Genomic DNA, 20,943 nt, shown 5'->3' with positions numbered 1-20,943 from the left:
CGTTCACGAAACTCTGGAGCTGCGAGTAGCAGCCCATACTGTATTTTTACCTTTCGTATCCAGAAATTTCTTTCGTAACAAGAGGCAATATTTTCCTGTTGAGGCGTTTCGTAACTTGAAAAATTTCCTATGAAGAGACGTTCGTAAGCAGAGGTACCACTGCATACCGTTTGTATTAATTGGCTGAAGGCGTATTTGCACACACAGCAGCGAGATGTGATTACGCCAAAGAGAGAAGGGCAGGAGAAAGCCCCCAGGCTGTTTTTTTTTTTTTTTCTTCTTTCTAGCCCTGCTTGGAAATGGTATCAACGCTTCGGGTTCAATTTACTTTCTCATTTCCCTAACATTGGCTAGCAAGTGAAGCTTGAAATAGGTTGGCCAACAAAGTGTCGGTGGATTGACACCACATCATGCCTCATAAACATTGTGGCTCTGTTGCTTTTTTATTCATCTAATGCACTTTTTGTGTTCTCGTGCTGAATATCAACACACAAACACACACACATACGCGCACATTCATCATTCATCCTGGCTTATTATTGGAATGATTTAATTTCTTCTGTGAGGATGGCTTCGGCTCCACGGTTGCCCGTGGCAACGTGTGCGGCATTTCACCCTCAGAGGCTGGCAAGAGGAGGCACTCTGACGACCAATTTAACAAATTCCGTACAATGAGTGAACATTAAAATATGGAGTATAAGTGATCTGCTTTACATGAATAATTGGAGAAGGCAGGTTGACTCTGTTATTCATTCATTCATTATGTTTTCAGTGAGGCTGAAAATGATATTTTGCCATTTGTCACTCAGTTGATTTTCAATTTTCAGGAGACCGGAAAAAATGTGTTAAATGGTAGCCCCATGAGTGAACATTGAAAAAGTCATTGTTTTATAAAAGTTACAAAACAGATTATAATTTCAATAATTTTGAATTAGAAATGAACCGTCCTTTGAAGTTTGTTTCTTTTTTGCGTGATTGCGTCATAAAAGTCAATGAATAAAATTAGCTATATGCATTTCACCTCCGTTTCTTTTTCAATTGCACTTTGCTTACTTCGAGAAGATGAATTTAATATTTGGCGCTAAAAAATGTAATGTATTTAATTATTTGAAACTGTATTTTAATTAATTTTAATATTTTTTCATATTATTAAATTTTCAGATGAATTATTAAAATTACACTTTAATTAATGAAATTGTATTATATTGAATTGTATTTTATTAGTATTTCATTTTAGCAAATGTTATTTTAATCAAAAGTTATTGCATTGCATTTGATTTAAAAATATTAATTATTGTATATTTTAATCAAGTTGGATTTTAGTGTAGTAAATTGTATCTTAATGTTTTTTTTATTTCACTAAAATGCCTTTTCAAAAATGTCTACAAAATATTTAATTTCAAGTTCAAATATTGTCAAATAGTATTTTGTTTTAGGTGTTTTCCTTTCATTCACATTTTATTTTAGGATTTTTTTTAAATTTTTAATTATTATTTTTCCTTTGAATATCTTTCCTGGCCCAATATTCTAAACACGTAAACCGGTGTGGAAGAAAGGCAGTGTTCCCTATTTTGATTGACATTTAGACTGTCCAATAACTGCATGAGAAGTTACGAAAAGCTCGTCAATGATGTTATGGTTGTACCGTGCAGAAAGACAGCAGCGCAAACAGAAACTCAAGAGGTGGAAGAATGCATGCAGACTCACTCAATTTACTAAATCCCAGTCCGACACTCAAAATTTCCTGGGAAAAAAGAGAGCACTACAGTTCTCGTCTTTCGTCTCTTTTTAGCATCGGGGTTTGTTAATATGCTGCCCACTGTTGGTTTGGTGTGTGATGTGAGTTGGTTCGCTAACTTACACGTAGGTAAAATGTAGGTATGTTTTATATCTCTATGTGGCCATAAACATTGTTAGCACCTCACTTGTAGGCTCCGCTAATGCAACAGTGGGAGCCGTGTTGTTTGTCTGACGCCCAATGTCTTTTCGCCCACTAGGTCCGTTGTCCGTCTTGCCGCCAGTCTCTTAACTAAGCTGGTGGACAGCCTTGCTCCCAGTATTACTAGTGTTTTAGTGCATGGCAAGCAGGTAAGTGGACACACGGGCACCAGGGAGACACTGGGGGGGAAAAAAATGTGTTCAATCACGAGAATGAAGTAATAATATTATGAGAATAAAGTTGGATTTTTAGGAGTAAAAGTCAAAAATGTTCTCTTGAGACCTGCCATACGATTAGGGCTACGTTACAATATCGTATATATTTCTTAAAGCCGTTATCGTTTGATGACGCAGCAGAAGTGATTATTGTAAAGTAAAAGATGATTTTATTTTATTTATTTATTTTGTTTTGATTACATTTTACATTTAGTGTTATGATTTTTAGTTTTTTTTTTTTTTTATTCATACAGCATTTGTAAATGCTAATTTAGTTTTTTTATACATGTCTTTCAATTTGCACTGTTTTGTAGTTATATGTTTATTTTATTGATTACATTTTTATTTTTGGTATTTTTATATTCTCATACGTTTTTTTCCCCCCCCTAGTGTTGCCTTAATACCACAACGATGACTGATTGGCTCTATGATTATCCAATTGTTCATTTTAATGTTCACTGAGAAAAATACAAAAAGAAAAGTAAAATCACGTTGGAGCTCCTCGTGCGGCTTCCTCCTGCGGGAACGTCTGGTCACCGCATGTGCACTCGCTATTCATCACGTCTCATGGCCGTGTACGTGCTCGTCGCTGCTCTCATGATCTCTTTGAGAGCGCTTCTGCCGTTGCCATCGTCTGGCGTCAAGTGTTTCTTGCAGATTAGCCTCCTCCTTTCGAGAGCATCGCTTATCTAGCCTCATTTTTCTTTTAGTTGTTTATTTTTTTTTATACCTGTGTGAGCACTTTTAGCCTTTCATTATGCTCAAGTAGCTAAAGGTGTGCATCTGCATATAGATTGCCTCGACACAAGCTGCTTGCAAATTTGGAGATCTCTTCTCTTAGTTCGGATCGGTACTCGGGCAACAGAATTTCAATATTCTCTGTTCAAGAAGAACTCTCCAAAGACTATTAAGATTCCCCATTAAACGTTCTCTATTGACAGAATGACTCACAATCCTCTCTAAAATTCAAAATATGAATCACAGTTGCACGCTGTGGTTACGTCGCAATTTATAGCCAAGTAAAGTGCGCGGAAGCTTTCATACGGGCGAAAAATCAATTTCCGGGTTATAAGCGATCGCCGGAACACAGCCTCACACCATGCGCCGCCCAGCGATAGAAATACAGTATCATGCACACTTAACAATATTTTACATTTTAGATTTATTAGTGGATGAAATACTGAAGCTTGTGGGAAAAATTACGCGAGGGGCGCAAATAACGTGTCGATTCCATTCAAATGAGTGAGAGTGAGCCCCCTATATCCCCCTTTTTTTCATCTACCTCGACTGGCACTCCATCTTTTTATGCATTTAAAAAAAAAGTGATACGGTATATCATATCGTTTGAGTTGACACATAAATAAACCTGACTCTGAAGTTTTGCAAAAGCCAAGATTTCCCCCCAGAAAATCTCGAATTGAAACCACTAGCGTAGCGTTTTACAAAAATAAGTACTTGAGTGCTAGTTAAAGCCCAAATTAGAGAAAAATACCTTATTGAGTTCATTTGTTGACCTGCAGTTCAAAAATGCCATATGCGCACCTGACTGCATTATTATAATCTCTTATCTAATTCTGGTCAGTACTCAGGCAGGAGCATTTTGGATCCGCTGGAGAGTCTTTAGGGACTTGCGGTTAATGGGGAACATTAAAGAGCAAATGCAGTGCAGTGAAGCTAGCGCTAAAGAATTATGATCTCCTAGTTTGAGAGTCAGTACTTGGGCAGCACTATTTTTAGACCATCTGGAGAGTCTTTAGGGACTTGCTGTTAATGGAAAACAGTCAATTGAAGAGTAAATCATTCAATGCAGCCACTCTAGTGCTGACTTTGATGTCTTCACCTAGTCCTAGTCCGGGACGGTGATGAATTTCACCATTGATGATGAATTTCACCAAGACAAAGCGTGATTACTCTAAAGGAACAGTTTTGAGTTGCTGTCAGTGAATTTGTAGGATGGGGATTTGGCTTGTGACACTCGCAAAAATGTATGGAGAATGGAGATGGCTGCATGTACGTGGCGTGAACCAACCCCCCCCTCACTGGACATCTAACTTAATAACTTAATTCTAGACGGGTCTTTTCCCAGGTGACCCTGGGCGTGTTTGGCCAGGAGGAGGAGGTGATATCCAACCCGCTGTCTCCCAGCGTTATCCAGGGCATCATCTACAGCAAGTGCTGCCCACTAGGGGGCGAGCGCGAGGCAGTCCTGCAGCAGGAGCTGGTCATCCACATTGGGTGGATCATCTCCAACAGCCCGGAGCTCTTCAGCGGCATGCTCAAGATCCGAGTCGGGTTGGTTCTATGATCTCTTTTCTTAGTTGTAGTACGTACTAACGCAGCAGCAATCTAGAAGCGCTAGTGAGTCTTCAGAGACATCCTGTTAATGGTGAACATTAATGAGGAAATGCAGCGCATCACTGCTAGTAATGGGGAATGAAATTTCTTCTCCGGGTTATAGCCATGATTCGAGCAGCAGCATTTTTGACCAGCTTCGGAGTTTTTCCAGACATGCTGTTAATGGGCAACATTGAAGAGCAATTATGGTGCAGTGTATCTAGTACTGTAGGACTATAATTGTTTCTCCGAGTTCAAGTCAGTGCGCAGCCAGTGACATTTTTTGCCAGATAGTCTTTCAAGACGTGCTGTAAATAGAGAGTGGTCATCAATTAATTTGCGAAAATAGTTTTTTTTCTGTAGTTGAGCGGCTGTAACTCATTCACTGCCAGGCATTTTCAGACCCTCTTTTACCCTAACATTTGAACATTTTTTGAAAAAATTACAAATAAGTTCCTGGCATTGAATGGCTGGACTGTGAAAAGACAAATAAATTCATTAATGGCAGTGAATGAATTAAGTAGTAATAACAGTGTTCACCACTAGATGGCAGACATAAACATTTCAACCTCAATTGCCACTACAACACCAATCTCAAACGTACAGAACAGCAATTTTTCCCCCGCACAAGAACCGTTGACAGTTCGCTTGAAGCAAAAAAAAAAAAGTGTTGTGCCATAATGAACTTGATGTTAGTCTGGTGCTCCGCAATGTCCTTCTTCATGTGTGCTGTCCACAGGTGGATTGTCCAGGCAATGAAACAGGAGCTGAGAATCCGAGCGGGCGACATGCCCCCACAGGACATCTACCAGCTTTCTCCCAGCGATATCAAGCAGCTCCTACTGGACGTGCTGCAACCTCAGCACACGGGCAGGTACTCACATGTGGGCGTCAACTGCGCTGCGTTCCTTATCTGAAACCTCATTGTGTTATCCTCTCCACTTTTAATTATTTTTAACATGTCCACATCCATCTTCCACTATCTGCTGAACCGTTCTGGGGATTTCATTAACGTATTTTTTTTTTTTTTTCTATTCATCTTGTCTCATCAACTCGGGAAGACAATTTCCTCAACTCGGTCTGGTCTCATCTTCCGCAGGTCCTGGCTCCACCGCCGGCAGATCGACGGCTCGCTGAACAGAACCCCTTTGGGCTTTTACGACCGGGTTTGGCAAATCCTGGAAAGGACGGCCAACGGGATTCTGGTCGGCGGGACACACCTCCCGCAGGTACCTGCTGCAGAGACTGGATTGTAGCGCTATATGGAGTCTTTGTGGTGGAGTACTTGGACCAAGGGTTGATCATCTCTTATGTTTTTATACATTTTTGCAGCAACCGACACTGTCTGACATGACCATGTACGAGATGAATTTCTCTCTGCTGGTGGAGGACACGCTGAAGAGCATCGTCCTGCCCGAATACAGACAGACCATCGTGGAGGTAAACAACTAAATGCTTGTTTGTTTATATCTAATCCAAATTAATTACTGGAATTGTGTATTTTAATTCCCTTTTTTTTTAATTAACTTGGTTTGAAATTGTTCTAATATTTGCGGTGGGGAAATTAAACTCATGAAAAACAATTACTACATTTTCAAAGATTAAATCACAGTTTTATCTGATTTTACATGTTAAAATTATTTTATGGCCATGTTTATATTTATTCCCCTTTTCTATTTATGTGAAATCACAGTTATTTAATTTAGTTTTTTTTTTATAATGTCAAATAAGACATCACAAAATTTAAATGTTTATACCTACAAAAAAAAAAAAAATCACTGTATTTCTGATACCATACTGTATATTTTAATTTGTGGACAATGTTATATTAATACCTATTGAAAGAAATATAATTTCTATTTTTATATATGAATGTTTTTATTTCATGTTGTTTAAGAACTGCAAACAATTACAGCTGTCAAATAATGTAAAATAAAAAAAGATAATGAAACATGGAAAAATAATTGTAAGGTAATTCCGATTTAAAATGTTCTTTAAATGAAGTTATGGGGAATATTAGATTAAATCTCATTCAATTTTGTATTCAGATTATTTTAAAATATGTTCATTTTTTTGGTCAAATAAAATGTATTAAGCGCAAATATTTGCTGTTGTCAAATAATAATAAAAAAGTACCACGATGAAATTTTCTTTTTAAAATATTAAAGTAAGCATTTAAATAGGTGAGTTTAATTTTGTTTGAAAAAAATAGAAAACACCATGTGGTAAAATTAATAAAAATAAATGCATGGACAATTTAACGTCAGTTCCCAATTTACTTTTATCTGTCTCCGTGCGAGCAGCTACTGATGGTGGTGTCTATCGTGCTGGAGAGAAACCCGGAAGTGGACTTTGCTGACAAGGTGGACCTGGACAATTTGGTCACGGAAGCCTTTGCCGACTTCCAACGGGATCACAGTTGTACGGAAGGCGCCGGGAAGCAGGTATGAATCCTTCTGCCGCCCTTCGATTTGTTCAAAATTGATCACGTTCCTCTCTCCGATTCCTTTCCAGAACGACATGCCGGCCTTCTACAACACGCCACCTGTGGGCCGGAGGGGCACCTCCAGCTACCTGACGAAAGCCGTCATGACCCTTTTGCTGCAGGGGGACGTGAAGCCCTGCAAGGACGACCCGTGTTCTGTTAGCTAGAAGCCCGCACGCTTGTTTTTCGTCACACAACTTGCTACTTTGCTTAGATGAGGACATGCACTAATCTCTGAGTGGATTTTAGTCGTGGAGGAACAATATGTGGTTGATGGGAAACGAAAGGGTAGGGCCGACTAGCCAATCAGTTAGTCGTTTTGTTTGTTGTCTTTCAAGCCTAACTTAGCATGAAAAAAAAGGAAGACTGAGATTTTGCGATTAAGGGCAGCTACTGAATTTTTTAGTCCTTGTCACTCAACACTCGGCAGACATCTCAGAAAGGCTTCGGGCTGGTTAGCAAGACAAGATTTGAACGAATTTCTCTTTAATTGGCGTTTTTGTGCAATGACAAAGCAAGCTATAGACATGCCTACCAATTTTAATCTTGCAAGTGAAACTGGCTTCAAGTGCTGAATCGTGAAATAATTTCAGGGGCCGCCGTGTTATTTTCGTGTTTTCTGGTGAGTCACCAGACCTTGTCCCTCAGCTGCACCCACACGCAATGATGAGAACTAAAGGCTTTCACAATTTAGTGTCGTCCATCTGTCGAGTATTTGGAACTTTTTTTGTGGGTCTCATCATGCCTGACAAAGTTTATCTCGCAAAGTAAAACTGGCTTTGTGGCCTATATTTTCAACAAAATTCTCTGGGGCATTTTTTAAAAATATTTAGCGTGGGTTCCCGAGACATTTTTGGCAGTTGTTAAGTTGTCAGTCAACATTCAAACAACCGCATCCCTTTTGTGACTTTACAGATCAACGCTAGCTATTAGCCAGTGTCACGCTAATCTGTAGCAGGCTAAAATGAAGATCTTAAATCGTCATAACTGTCCTGCTTGAAATGGTGCCTATGATTGTCAGAAGCATGTTTTGCTGCTAATCCAGAGCAAAGTGATGTTTAGAAATCACCTACTTTGAATGTGAACCGCGTGATTGTGTTTGCATACATGTTAAATGTTTAATGGGTCATGTTTGCATGCACATTTATTTTTTTCTTTTTGCTGAATGGTAGTGATACAAGGAGGAGAAGTAAAGACTTATTTAAAAGTGTTACTGCATATTGTTTAGTATTTGAGCAACATTTATATTTGTAATCATTGCTGCGAGTAGAACAGAGTAGGTTTGACCTAGTGGTCTTAACATTATTAAAGTCTTCTATTAGTGAGTCATCAAACTTTGTGATGATCTAAACTCAAAGATTTAGAAATGTATTAGTGTGTTATCAAGTTATGTGATGATCACAACTCAATATATTTTGAAATTAGGTGTCCATCTGTCTAGTATACATGGTTAAAATATGGTGGAAAATGGACAAATACATGTTTGACAGACGCAAAACAAAAAGGCAAAACAACCCTAAAATTGACGCTCGAATCAAAATGGCAGACTTCTTGTTTTTTTTTAAAGAAATGGGTCCTTGAGAATTGTTTGTGGGTCTACTCAATATCGATATGGCTACCAGATGTCATGTCATGCTACCAAGTGAAACGGCTTTGTTATCTGATCATCTGAATCAGATGTGTTGCAGCAAGGAGAGAAGGAAACAGGGCAGGACAGCGGACCTCGGGGAACAGGATTGAAGACCCGTCATAAACAGAAGTTAACCATGGTTAATAATAATAATTGTAAAAAAAAAAAGTACAAAACATAACTCATCTTACAACATCTTGTTAATCAGCTGTCAGTGTTGTGTTGCTAAGAGGACAAGATTGCACAAGCTCTGAAAAACAGTTAGTTTGTTAAATAAATAAATAAATAAAGGTATTTAGTCCGACCAAGCTACGATGTCGCCCGCACTTGACATCCTGGAGGGAATTTGTAATCAGCGCTTTAATTGACTTTTCCTCTTGTCGCTAATAGGCTGTGCACCTTGAAACAAAGATAATGTTTTTTTTTTTTTTTAGGAGCGAAGACGCCTGCCGGCGAGCAGCGGGGATCCATAATATTGAATGCTGTTAAGACGCATAAAATAACCATCACTGGCGAAGTGCGATGGGCGCCTTTTTTTCCTTCTTTTTTTTCAAACCCGTAGCAAATACCAGTTTAGCTGGCTAGATGGATGGACACCTAAATAATTCCACAAACGAAATAACAAATAAACAAGTGACTACTCATCAATTATCAGGGCCTATCATCTCCCCAAAGACATGAATAGTCGCCGTTTCCTCTTCGGGCCATATACACACACAGGTCAAATCCTCCATGGATGCTTCGTGTCTCCTGACACGTCGGTGCTGTAAACTCCTCGTCCGGTCCAAGGTGACACCCATGGATTAACATGTCATATTAAGCAGGGCCATATTTCGGAACGTCGTGAATCACGGCTGAATAGCACCGCCGACCGGGACAGTAAAAGGGGATCACTTAGAGACGCAGCTGTTTACCGCTTTCGACCTTGTTCCAACGTGTTTTTTTTTCCCTTACATGACAATGACAAAGAGGAACTCCGTGTTGCCATGGTAACAACATCTGCTATTAAACATTTCATTAAGCAAGACACTGGCATTCCTACTGCGTGTCCTCGTGGCACCGTATACTTAGAGGAAACAGTTATCTAGTGGCGTCTACTGGCAAAATTGGGAAGTGCAACAAACCTCTGTCTTTTTTTGTTGTTGTTTTTTTGTCTGTTTTGGCTTTTAAGCAAAGGTGTCCAAATTCGGTCTTCGAGTGATTAGCTCATCAGTAAGCTCTGCAGAAGCCTGATCATTCGAATCTCTCTCGCTCTCTCTCTCTCTTGGTTGGTATGCTTTTTATTTCAAATGCAATTTCTGAAAGTAAGTGCAGTTTATAACCTTCGCATAGACTATGTTAGTTTATGTTAAGATAATGCAAAAATGGCTGCTTTGCACAACCATAATGTATGTTGTTTTGGGGATTGTAATTCCTGTAGTACCACATCCAACCACCAGGCAGTAGTAGACAGCAACAATTGATGAGGTCCCCACAGTATGTTCAGGGATTGTCCTAAACATGGTATAGTTGGTGAGTCACCGTAACATCAAACATTTTAGAGTCTTCATTAAACCCGATGTATCAAAGACCATTTGCAACCGTTTTAAAGCTAAGTTTTTGTAAACATTAAAAAAAACAACCAACCAAGTTTTGATAAATATCAAAGAAGAAATTTAGCCCTCAGCGAACCTAACATCAAATGCATATTTCTGTAAACATCATAAACAATTTAACCTTTCAACAAATTATTTTGAATGGTCAATCAACTTTGCATACTTGTTTTAACAAAGTCTTAAGTGGACCTTTAGCGTTCATGATTTCATAAAAAACAAAGACCATTTTGTCGTCACTGAACCTTTAGTAGTAAATGTTTTCATAAACATGAAAAAAAATAGCTTTCAATTATACTATTATATTTGTTTTGAGGATTATAAAAGACAGTTTAATTTTCAACTCAGCTAAAGTTGTTGGGTTTTTTTGTTTTTGTTTTTTTGGTCTTCTATGAACCTAACATCCGACTTTTCCTAAACATCAAAGACGGTATAATTTATTGTCTTCATTTTCATCACTTTTCACTGATGTTCTTCCAAATTTTGCCCACTGAGAAAGTCTGAATCACAGACCGCATTCCCCCATAAACAAAATGATGCTTTCCTCATATATCAACGCATGCTAAGTGTTTGCTCCGAAGTTGCGTCCCGCATACCAGACCATGTGGTATCGCAGGGTGGACTCCTTGATGAAAATTGCATGGTTTTGATGTTTTGGCGGGGCCCATGTGGCAGGATGTCAGCAAGAGTTTAAAAAAAAAACAAACATGTTGTAAACATTAATCTCTCACCGTGGTCATATACAAAGTAATTGTAATTAACACTAGTATCTTTTTAAAGAATATTTAAAGAAAAAGTCAACCAAAAATTGTCATGGATATATTCCATGCGCCTCCACTAGTCAAAACACGGCATTCCGATTAATGATGCATGGGTGGAATGTGAGTTAAGCAGCAAAATCCACCTGTCTTTGTCAATGCCAGGGGGCGGCCATTTTGCCACTTGCTGTCAACTGAAAATGACATCACAGATGCTCAGGGCTCAGGTAACAACTAATCACGGCTCAGCTTCAGAGAACAGGTGAGCTGTGATTGGTCGTTACCTCAGCCCTGAAGTGGGACACTGACAGAACTGAGGAAAGGAGACAAGAATACAAGGAAATGTGACAAGGCACAGTAGAGGTGCCAAAGGCCAAAAAAGGGATATATGATGACATGTATGCCAGGTTGGACAGTAAAGAGGAGCAGGATTACAATGGTTAAAGATAGGGATGTAAATGTGTTCAATGGTGCTGGATAAATGGAAAGAACACTTTGAGGAGTTGATGAATTTGAAAAACAAGAGAAGGAAAAATCGAATGGGCACTTTTGATGGATCAGGACATAGCGGCGATTAGTAAGAGGAACGTCAGAAAAATACTCAAGGGCATGAAAAATGGAAAGGCTGTTGGTGTCACTAACATACCTGTGTAGGTATGGAAGCATCCAGGAGATGTGGCTGTAATGTTTTTGACAGGGTTGTTCAATAGAATTCTAGAGCGTGAGAAGATGACGGCGAAAAGGAGGAAAAGTGTGTCGGTGCCCATTTTTAAGAACAAAGGCGATGTGCAGAGTTGTGGGAACTATAGAGGAATCAAGTTGATGAGTCACCCAATGAAGTCATGGGAAATAGTAGTAGAGGCTAGACCCAGGACAGAATGGTTTTATGCCATGGAAGAGTACCACATGTGAATTATTTGCCTTGAGGGTGTTCATGGAGAGGTACAGAGAAGGTCGAAAGGAGTTAAATTGTAAGGTCTTAGTAGATCAAGTGAAAGACTACGACAAGGGAGCCTGAGAGGAACTGATGTTCTGCAAGAGGTCTCGTTCGCGCACTAGCAGTCCGTTTTTGGTGCAAACTGAATTTCCGAACGGCAACGTAGTAGGGCAACGTGGAGTGAACCAGTGCGCGCTCTGAGCTTATTTCCGGTGAAGTCCGGTGAAGTCGAATAACAGCGGTCGCTCTTAAATTGAAGTGATTAATTCGTCTTTGCGCTCTTCTGTCCGGCCAGCCGTTATACCCATAGAGGAGATGTGAAAAATGAGCCAAGTTGATTTAGTTCTTGCAGAATAGCTTCAATTTTCTTCGTCACTTCTCATTCTTGCCCAGTGCGCTGATTCGCTAGCTAGCAGCCAGTGTGCTGACTTGCTAACTAACAGCCAATCACAGTGATCATTTGTCCCAACAGCCCGAGTCGATTCTACATGTTGAATCAGCCGAACACGCGCCCCAGACGCCCCAACAACGCCTCCGTCGTTGCACGCGGCACCAAACAGACGGCGCGTACCAACGGCCGACGACAGATTGGTGTGTAGAGGCTTTTAGAGTTCGGGAGCCCACTGGGAGAAACGGCAGCATTATAAGAATGGAACAAGGCAGAATCACCCTTTTATTTCTGGTGAAAGTCTGTTCTTTCATTTGGTAGATTTGGTGTTCAAATAAACATTGAACACAAAATTCTGCAGGTCATAAAATAGTCAAAAATAGTTGTCCTGAAAACAAATAGTGTTTTCAGGAACATCAAAGACCATTAAGTGTCTTTAATCCACCTATAATACAAGTTTTCCAAAACATCAAATGAAATGTCGTATTAAATGAATGTACTTATTTTAGTAGAAACCAACATCAATCGTCGTACCCCTTTTTGGTCACCGTGCATCAAGGTGATGTCACGTCTCCGGCTGTGAGAGTCTTCGCAAACCGCTGAGCCAACTAGTCACTGCCACTCAGCTGAGCCACAGAATGCTCGCTCATTCACTCCAATCAGGGCGGAAAATTGCGACACAAGAGCCCCACTGCCCCACCCCACGTACACCCAGGAGTACGCCCCCCTAACCCCCTTTACCACCGGCCGCCCCCACTTCGCAGCCCCTCGCACTCTGCTGCCCGGATGACTAGCTTCCTGTGAGCCCGGCGGCGCTTGAAAGTGGTCGGTGGCATCAGACGAAACAAGTCAGGCCTCCATTGTTGGCTTTGAAGGAGCCCGCGTGGAGGGTTAGGGGGAGGGGTTCTTTGATGAGCTCATGTGCAATGCTCTGGCTGTCGTTATTTAGCGCCGCCAGTATTTGGTTGCGCTGACATGCAGACTCCTTTTGTGGCCATGGGATCGTGTGCAAAAAAAAGAAAAAAGAAGTGGTGCCACCGTCACACGCCATTAACGTCATGTTGACAAATCAAAGGTCGCTATTGTTATTCGTAACGTACAGATCACGATCGTCACCGCCGAAGCAGCACAACGCAACCACGACACGTATCTAATAAAAGCTTATTTGCATTGTCATTCTACAAAAAAAAGCGCGTTCGTCCATATGTGTCATATTGTCTTTGATGTTTACTACAAACAAAAGTGTTACGTTCGTTGAGGACTAAACTGTCTTTGATCTTCACTGAGCCATGTATGTTCATACACAATACATTAGATACACTGAAGTCAACAGTGTCTTTGATGTTATTAAGACCAAATGACACGTAAAACTAACAAACCAAAAAACGCTATTTAGCCTTCGGCGAACCAAACATAAGTTTTCACGAACATGAAAGATCATTTATGACAATTTTGTTGTTCAACTTAGTCCAAAAGAGGAAGCCTAACATCCACATTATTCAGGACATCAAAGGCAATGTAATCTTCAATGAACATAACATACTTGTTTTTGTATACACCAAAGACAATGTATGCTCTCATTAAGGAACATTATGGTCGTCTCCCACCATTCATTTCTAGTTAAGGGGAAAAACTGGAAAAAAAACAACAACACTATGGCTGATTGTGATTTATGGCACAGCAAGAGACACTTTTGCTTTGTTTTAAAACAATCAACCTACGTGGTGAAAACCGCATAGCGTACATACCATCTCCTGTCTTAGATACAAACAACGGGTTCATATTCAAGGCCCAAATTACACGTGAAGTGCTTTAATGCCCACTGATGTACAGCACGTCCGCACTCAAGCCTCAGTGAAGACTAAGACCTTGCAAGATGTCTATGCCTACCATCCAGAAAGTACATACTGTACTTTTTATCACTTTTTATTTCATATTTTTTCCTTGCTATTTGCGCTATAGTGGAACGCATGCTCCAGAGACCAAAACAGTATGAGCCTGTTGTCCTACACCAATCATCTGTAAACCAGGAAATAAACAGGAAATGGACAGAAAAAAATATTTTACTTTTCACCGTTTAATGTTTAAGGATTTAAAAAAATATTATTTTTGGGGGGGGGGGGGGTCATTTGCGTTACAATGGAATCCCTGCCCTACACGTAAAACTGGCACGATCTTTTCATATTAGGCCAATCCTCCATGAACCAGGAAGTGACAACATGCAAAAAAGCCAACACCATTTTTTCCGCTTTTGTCCCAAGTTCAACATTTAATGGGCCAGTGGGTTATATTGACATCCAAATGGTCCCCAAGGAGTCTAAAACCTTCATTGGTTATATTTATTCCCCGCTGATGTTTGACTTAGCTGCAGTCCAAACTTTGAGAAGCTTCCATTGTTGACCATGAGTTTTAAGTGAGTCAGCACATTTGGTTGTATGCCGATACAATTTCGTGCTCTGTTAGGACAATGAACATTTGTGTCCACTGACCTCCCTCCTTCATTGCTTTTTCTCTCTATTGTGTTGGGTAGAAAGCAAAGTCAAGAAAAGTCAACATGGGTCACAATGATCTGTCCTTGGAGGAGGAAAATTGATTGGTTTGCCCATTGCTCATTCGTGGAGTCGTTGGACATTGTTCTGTTTTGGTCACCAGGCAGTCAGACCTTTGGGGGCAAGTAGCAAAGTCATTTGACTTGAAAGTGACATCTTACAATTTTCTTAAATAAGGACATGTATGGGGGACATCTTGCCTCTCAGAATATTTTGCATCAGCATTGCTAATGCTCCCTGCTTCACATTACTCCATATGCTGTCCAATCAATCAAATAACCAACCAATCAAAATCTCAACCATGGTTGGCTTTTCACACGCGGAGCACCTTTCCTTAACATGATGACAGGGGGCGGAGCTAGGTATTTGCGTTGAAGCAAGGGCAACTGCGTGCTGCCAACTTGGCAACTTTGTTGCTCTATTTAGTAACTTTCCCAACCCATCTGGGGACTAGCGAGACAATCGGCGACTTTTTGGGGTGTAATCGAGACTTCTGCTGAATCAGGAGCAGACGGTCACTCTTGCTGTTATCAAAACTGTATCGATGTGATTCCTTGTAGAGTCTCTTATTGATTCTCATTGGATAAGGTAATGAAATAATACAAAATGTGTTTGCTTTTACTCTTTAATGTCTTCAACTTTGGACAGAAGACGCAGACAGTTTGCACTCACTGTGATGTATCCTCAGGAAACAAACAAATACACAAAGTAGGTGTCTTCTCAAAGTACACTGAAAAAACAAACACAATGTTGAATTTATTCCATTTTATTTCATCTGTTGGTTGCACAAAATTAAATCATCTGGATGCAGATACAATTTTTAAGATGTATAGTCTACTTAAAGGGGAAGTCAAGCCAAACATATCTATTTTACGAGAATATATTCTATGCAAGCCCACTAGTTGAAACACGGCATTCCTAATTAATATTGTGTTTGTGAAATATAAGCAGTGAAATCAACCGTTTAAAATATATCAAAGTGCCTTAGAAAATTGTCCAGTTCCACTCATATTGGTCCAGACAAAAATGAAATATGTGGGTCTTTAAACCAACTGATACAGCAACTCTAAGCACTGATATTGCGAAGAATCAAAGCAGAACTCATTCCTGCCAGGATATCACTTTTAATCTAAATTTTAGGGTGAAAGGTATAATCTTTTTTCCCCACTGGATCAATTTCCTAATACATGACACTTTGGTGTCAAACACTTGAGAATATTTACAGTCCTCTTTTGAATTTCAACTTGATCCAAAATGAACATAAAACAAAACAGAGTTGACCTTGCGTAGTACTTCTACTAATTTTATGTCGATGTTGATCGTAGGAATACCAGGTGATACGTTGTTCAACTGGAGGAATGCTGACATCAAAGAACTCTTGGTGGATCATGACTGGACTTTTTCCATTGTTCCCAACAAAACATTTTGAATGGTCTGTCCTCAAGCCGTCTCATGATCTTGGCGTCATTTAATACAAAAATAAATATTTTTCCCATTCTTTCGGCTCGCCCTCCACTTCACGGTGCATTTCCCAAAACAAGTGATGCGTATTTATATTTAAATATATATATACACGCTTCAAAGTATGGCCCTTCCCTTCCAGAGGAGCCACAAATGAAGAGGATGAGATTATCCAAGGGAAGATACGTTCTAAAAACGGCCTCACCCCCGTCGCGGCCTGATGAACCTGCTGGCTGCCGTGTGTATTTTTACACGACATGTTTATCCTCCATCCTGTAATTTGGCCTCGTCCGTCCCTCTCTCTGCCCGTCTGTCTGAAGGAGGGAAAAAGAGCGAGAGAGAGCATGTGGCTGCCGACCACCGCGGCGGGGATTCTGCGAGCCGTGACTGTCTAAGGCTTCTCGACCCACATGTCGAAATTGTTGCTGGATCATCTTCAAACTTTGTCCCCTTTGTCCCAGCAAGATGAAACGATATGAGAATAAAGTCGGATTTTTTTTCCAAGAAAAAAAAACGTTAGAATCTTACGAGAATAAACTATGATTTTTTTTTTTTTTTAAAGGTCATAATACTCTAAAGTTCAACGAGGGAAGAAAGTCTTATTTTAACTCGTGAATTTAAAATATACCACTTTATTCTTGTAAGATTCCATCTTTTTTTTTTTTTTTTTTTAAAGAGTGGGTAAAGGACTCCTGGTGTATTCTTGAAAAAATGAGCAATATGTTCTTGGAAGAAAAACGCCTGACAATTCACACAGTGACAAATTTACTGTGAGTGATGATGATACATCACAGGTAAACACGACATAAATAATATAACATAGGTTATTGCAAATTCTTTTACAGACCCACGAGCTATGGATCATGAACCCCCCTGGAGTTCTGGTACCCTGATTTGAGAACCACTGGCCTAAAGCATCTGAGGTGAGCAGTGTTTGTTCTTTGTTTTGACACTGTTAAACCCATCTGCTTCCGCTATTTCAGTTTTTGGGGTTGGATTAAGATATTGAGGTTTGACATTAGGGGTTGGGGTTAGGTATTGGCATTAGTGTTTAGGTTTAGGTCAAGAGTAAGGTGAGGGGATGAGGGGTCAGAGTTAAGTATTGTGTGTATTGTCATCTTCCGCACCACTTATCCTGTACACGGTCTCGGGGTGGCGTTGGAGTCTATCCCAGCTGACTATGGGCGAAAGGGGGACTACACCCTGAACTGGTCGCCAGCCAGTCGCAAGGCACACACACACATCGTCACTGAGCAGGATCCGATCCCACGCTGCCCGCACACAACTCAGGCAACTCGGGTTGCATTGTTTTGTACGTTAAAAAGACTTCCATATCCAAAGATAAAACCAAAAACATTGATTTAGAGTATAAAATAATTGTATAGAGAGGTGAGAAAAAGTAGTAATCACAAAAGATGACCTGGTCATGTCAAAAACGTTTTTTTTGTTTTTTTCGGTCCGATGTTTCACCAATTTGGCTTCATCAGAGGATGTTTGTGGAAATGTTTGAGCGAAGTTTTAAAACTTTCCGTGGGACACCCCAACACCCCGATTGATGTGAGTCATCCTGATTGGTCCTTACCTTTCTGCTACACCCTGTTTCCAGGTTCAAAATGGACCAATCAGTAATCATTTACATTGTTTTTAAAAGATATAGAATAAAAGCGGGGTACACCCTTGACTGGTTGCCAGGCAATCAGAGGTCAGATAGAAAAACAATCATCCACCCTTGGACAATTTCTTTGAATGAACCTAACCTAACTTTGATGTGAGAACATTGGTATACCCTTGACTGGTCACTAGTCAATCGTGTGGCACATGTAAACAAACAACCATTTCTATCACATTCAAATCTATTGACAATTTAGAAGAATGAGAGAACAGGGCGCACCCTGGACTGGTCATTGATACATTTCAGGGTAAACCCTAGAAACAACCATTCATAGTCACATATATTTAGTTTTAACCTAACGTACAGTCCATGTTTTTGGAAGAAGAAGCCGAAGGGTTCTGCCAAAACTCTAAGGCAGAAGCTGGGATTCGAACCTCACAACTGTGACCTCAAAGTCACCATTCTGCCCAAGTCCAGATCCACTTTCAATACCCCTTTTCCTCATTCACAATCACAATCACACCGAAAGACAATTTTGAGTCTTCAGTGAGCATAACATGTACATTTTGGAATGTGTCAGGAAGGCAGAGGCCATGCAAACTCCAAACAAGAAGCCCATCGGCAAAATTCGACCTCCAAACCTCAGAATTGTGAAGCAAACGTGCCAACTACTGGACCACCGTGCTGCCCAAGAATAAATCCATCATCGCTTTTGGGTCGAGCCAATCATCTCAATTAGATAGCGCCATTGGACAAAAGAGGCAGGACAAGCGCCAATTAAGCGCTGCCATCACGGGGACCTGCACTCTGTCACGTCCCCCCAAGGATGTGGGTGGGATCTGGGCAAAAAGTTGGGAAATCCCTCCCTCAGCTGGGATCCAGACAACAGATATGGGCCATGGTGTGTGTTGGCTGTGATGGATTTGGGTTGGATGTGGGAAGGGGGAGTCGGGAGGGCGGATTTGGGGGTAATTTGGCAGGCGCTGAGTACTCAGTTGTGTTTGTGGCGTGGTGAAGAACACAAGACCGAGGAGCTCCTGGATCCGACCTCATTATCTCATCACCTCTGAAGTGAGTCACTGAGGCCCGGACGGAGTGGAGGTAGGCGGTCGACAGGGTGATTGCGGCGTGTCCCGCTGGCCCCCGTCAGCCTGCGTCGACAACTTTTCGCGGCCCATCAAGCTCACTCAATGGGCGACCAGTGCCGTCGGTGAGAAGAATTGAGCGTCTGATCTGATGGAGCGAATCAGAGCGGCGGGGCCAGGGTGAATGCGGCACGCCATTTTTGACACTTTGGTCAACATCATACCCGTGATGCTCATGTTTTGACCCGAGGTGCCTCGTATGTTGATCAAAGAGTCAAAAACGTTCCCGTTAAGCACCAAAAGTCAAAAGCCACATGGCTCGACAAACAAGCGCCGTGGGTCAGTTTTCCCATGGGTCGACCCATAAAGGATGATGGGTTAAAAGTCGTACGGGTCAACACCCTGAAAGCAACATAGGTTGAAAGCATTTGGTGTTAATGGCTAAAGGCTCAAAAGCACCATCGGTCAACCCACATAGCAACATGGGGTACCCCACCAAATACCATGGGTCAACTCAGGAAGCACAGCTGGTCAACATACCAAGCACCCCCAGGCCAGGATTTTTTTTTCCGGTGACAGGCTCACTCTTACGCTCGGCGTAAAAACTGCCGCAACTTTATTTTCGTGCCGGGGCGAGTCTAGCTTAGCGTGTTTGGCAATATGGCAGACCGTGCTAGCCGTTCCAGTGGACCAAGGGTGTTTTCTTTTACACGATCCTGGCGTACCTAGACTAGACCCTAGACCAGTTAAAAGCAGGTCTAAGTTGTGGCGCAGATGGTTTGAGTGAAGTAGTCGCGACTTTAGAAAATGTGATATTTGATGATGGATTTGTGTAGTGTGTGTTATCGTACTTGGTTCGTTCATATGACAACATCTGTATCCTTGGAGAAATTAACTTGTTGAACGCATTATGGGGTGGAAAGCGGTTATCAAGGTCCCACTTCACAGCAGTGATCTGTGATCACCCTGGTCAACTTTCTATCATCTGCGAGTGGAGGTCTGCTTGCAGTTCCTTATAAACATTCTTTGCGCCCTTCAGTCTTCTGCATGGACTCCAGCAAGTCTATTCCTGCTTCGGCAAAGCCCAGAACTGTGTGTGTGCCTCTGAATTTGAAAGGAATGAGAGGAGCTGCTTTCATTGGCCAAGAAGTCGGCTCTGTTCATTCCCACAACGGCGCAAATGCAAATCTCTACTTTTGTCCGTCTATGAAAATAACAAAAGGAAGAAAATTCCACCCTTGCGCACAGGTGCACTGCACTTTGTGGTAGGCTTGCGCCGGGCATGAAAATAGGGCCCCACGAGTCAACCCATGAAGCACCACAGGCTAAACCATGGTCACCCCATAAAGCAACAAATTGTAAACCTTAACGTCATCGTCTACCAAACGAAACCAACATTTGCCGTTTCATTTTGAGCTCCCCCGGCGGTTTCTTTATCACTTTCTCCTTGTCACATCGCAACCTGAAGTCTTCTGCTGTCAGCAGTTGGCTTGGCCCGGTAACGGCGCAGAGACAAAGCAGGAGCCCTGCGCGGACTCCAGAGCTCCTGTATGTCAATGCAAAAGTGCTAACTAATGGGACACGGAGCCTCGTTTTATTACTTGATACCTGACGCCCGCTGCCCTTTAGAGTGCAGCCGTCAAACTGATGCAAAACAAACGCTCCGTGTTATTCTGTAGTTGCTACCCCCCCCCCCCCCCCCCCCAGGGAGATCAGGAGGGGTCAAGCAGCTCCCCTTACATGCCGACAAGTGACCGTCATCATAAATGCGGTCCAGTGCTCCCCAGCTTTATCGTAGATTTTTTTTTTATGTGGAACATATCAATAGTTTCTGTCTCACAGTTTTTTCACGGACACGGAGAACAATGATTTAAATCTTCTTACTTTTTCTTGTTAAAGGCACGACCGAACACTACAGCCAAACTGTATTTTCTATACATTTTAGTCATGCTTTTTTG

At 41.2% G+C, this 20,943-nt stretch overlaps 2 protein-coding genes across 6 annotated transcripts in view; both read left to right on the top strand.

The window, feature by feature from the left end:
* phkb (phosphorylase kinase, beta) overlaps positions 1-8,183 on the top strand; it is a 61,648-nt gene extending 53,465 nt beyond the window's left edge. For 2 of the 3 annotated variants that reach the window (XM_086025617.1, XM_086025615.1), the window contains 7 exons: positions 1,998-2,088; positions 4,241-4,446; positions 5,228-5,362; positions 5,588-5,717; positions 5,821-5,928; positions 6,792-6,932; positions 7,003-8,183. In XM_086025617.1, coding sequence (XP_085881743.1) covers positions 1,998-2,088; positions 4,241-4,446; positions 5,228-5,362; positions 5,588-5,717; positions 5,821-5,928; positions 6,792-6,932; positions 7,003-7,140 — 949 coding nt within the window. In that variant the 3' untranslated portion in view covers positions 7,141-8,183. The remainder of the gene's footprint in view (positions 1-1,997; positions 2,089-4,240; positions 4,447-5,227; positions 5,363-5,587; positions 5,718-5,820; positions 5,929-6,791; positions 6,933-7,002) is intronic. The other variant, XM_086025616.1, reaches the window with a different exon arrangement.
* Positions 8,184-12,553: 4,370 nt separating this feature from the next.
* Positions 12,554-20,943, top strand: part of adamts18 (ADAM metallopeptidase with thrombospondin type 1 motif, 18) — a 73,348-nt gene continuing 64,958 nt past the window's right edge. The window contains exons 1-2 of one of the 3 annotated variants that reach the window (XM_086025806.1): positions 12,555-16,259; positions 17,134-17,211. The gene's annotated coding sequence lies outside the window, so the exon portion shown is untranslated. Of the gene's footprint in view, positions 17,212-20,943 lie in introns of all 3 variants that reach the window. The other 2 variants (XM_086025807.1, XM_086025808.1) reach the window with 2 other exon arrangements.

This window comes from Filicampus tigris, chromosome 3, assembly GCF_054856515.1.
Source record: "Filicampus tigris isolate MCC_2025a chromosome 3, RoL_Ftig_1.0, whole genome shotgun sequence".
NCBI lineage: Eukaryota > Metazoa > Chordata > Actinopteri > Syngnathiformes > Syngnathidae > Filicampus > Filicampus tigris.
The sequence above is the reverse complement of the archived record's forward strand: the minus strand, read 5'-3'. Positions and strand labels throughout refer to the sequence as shown.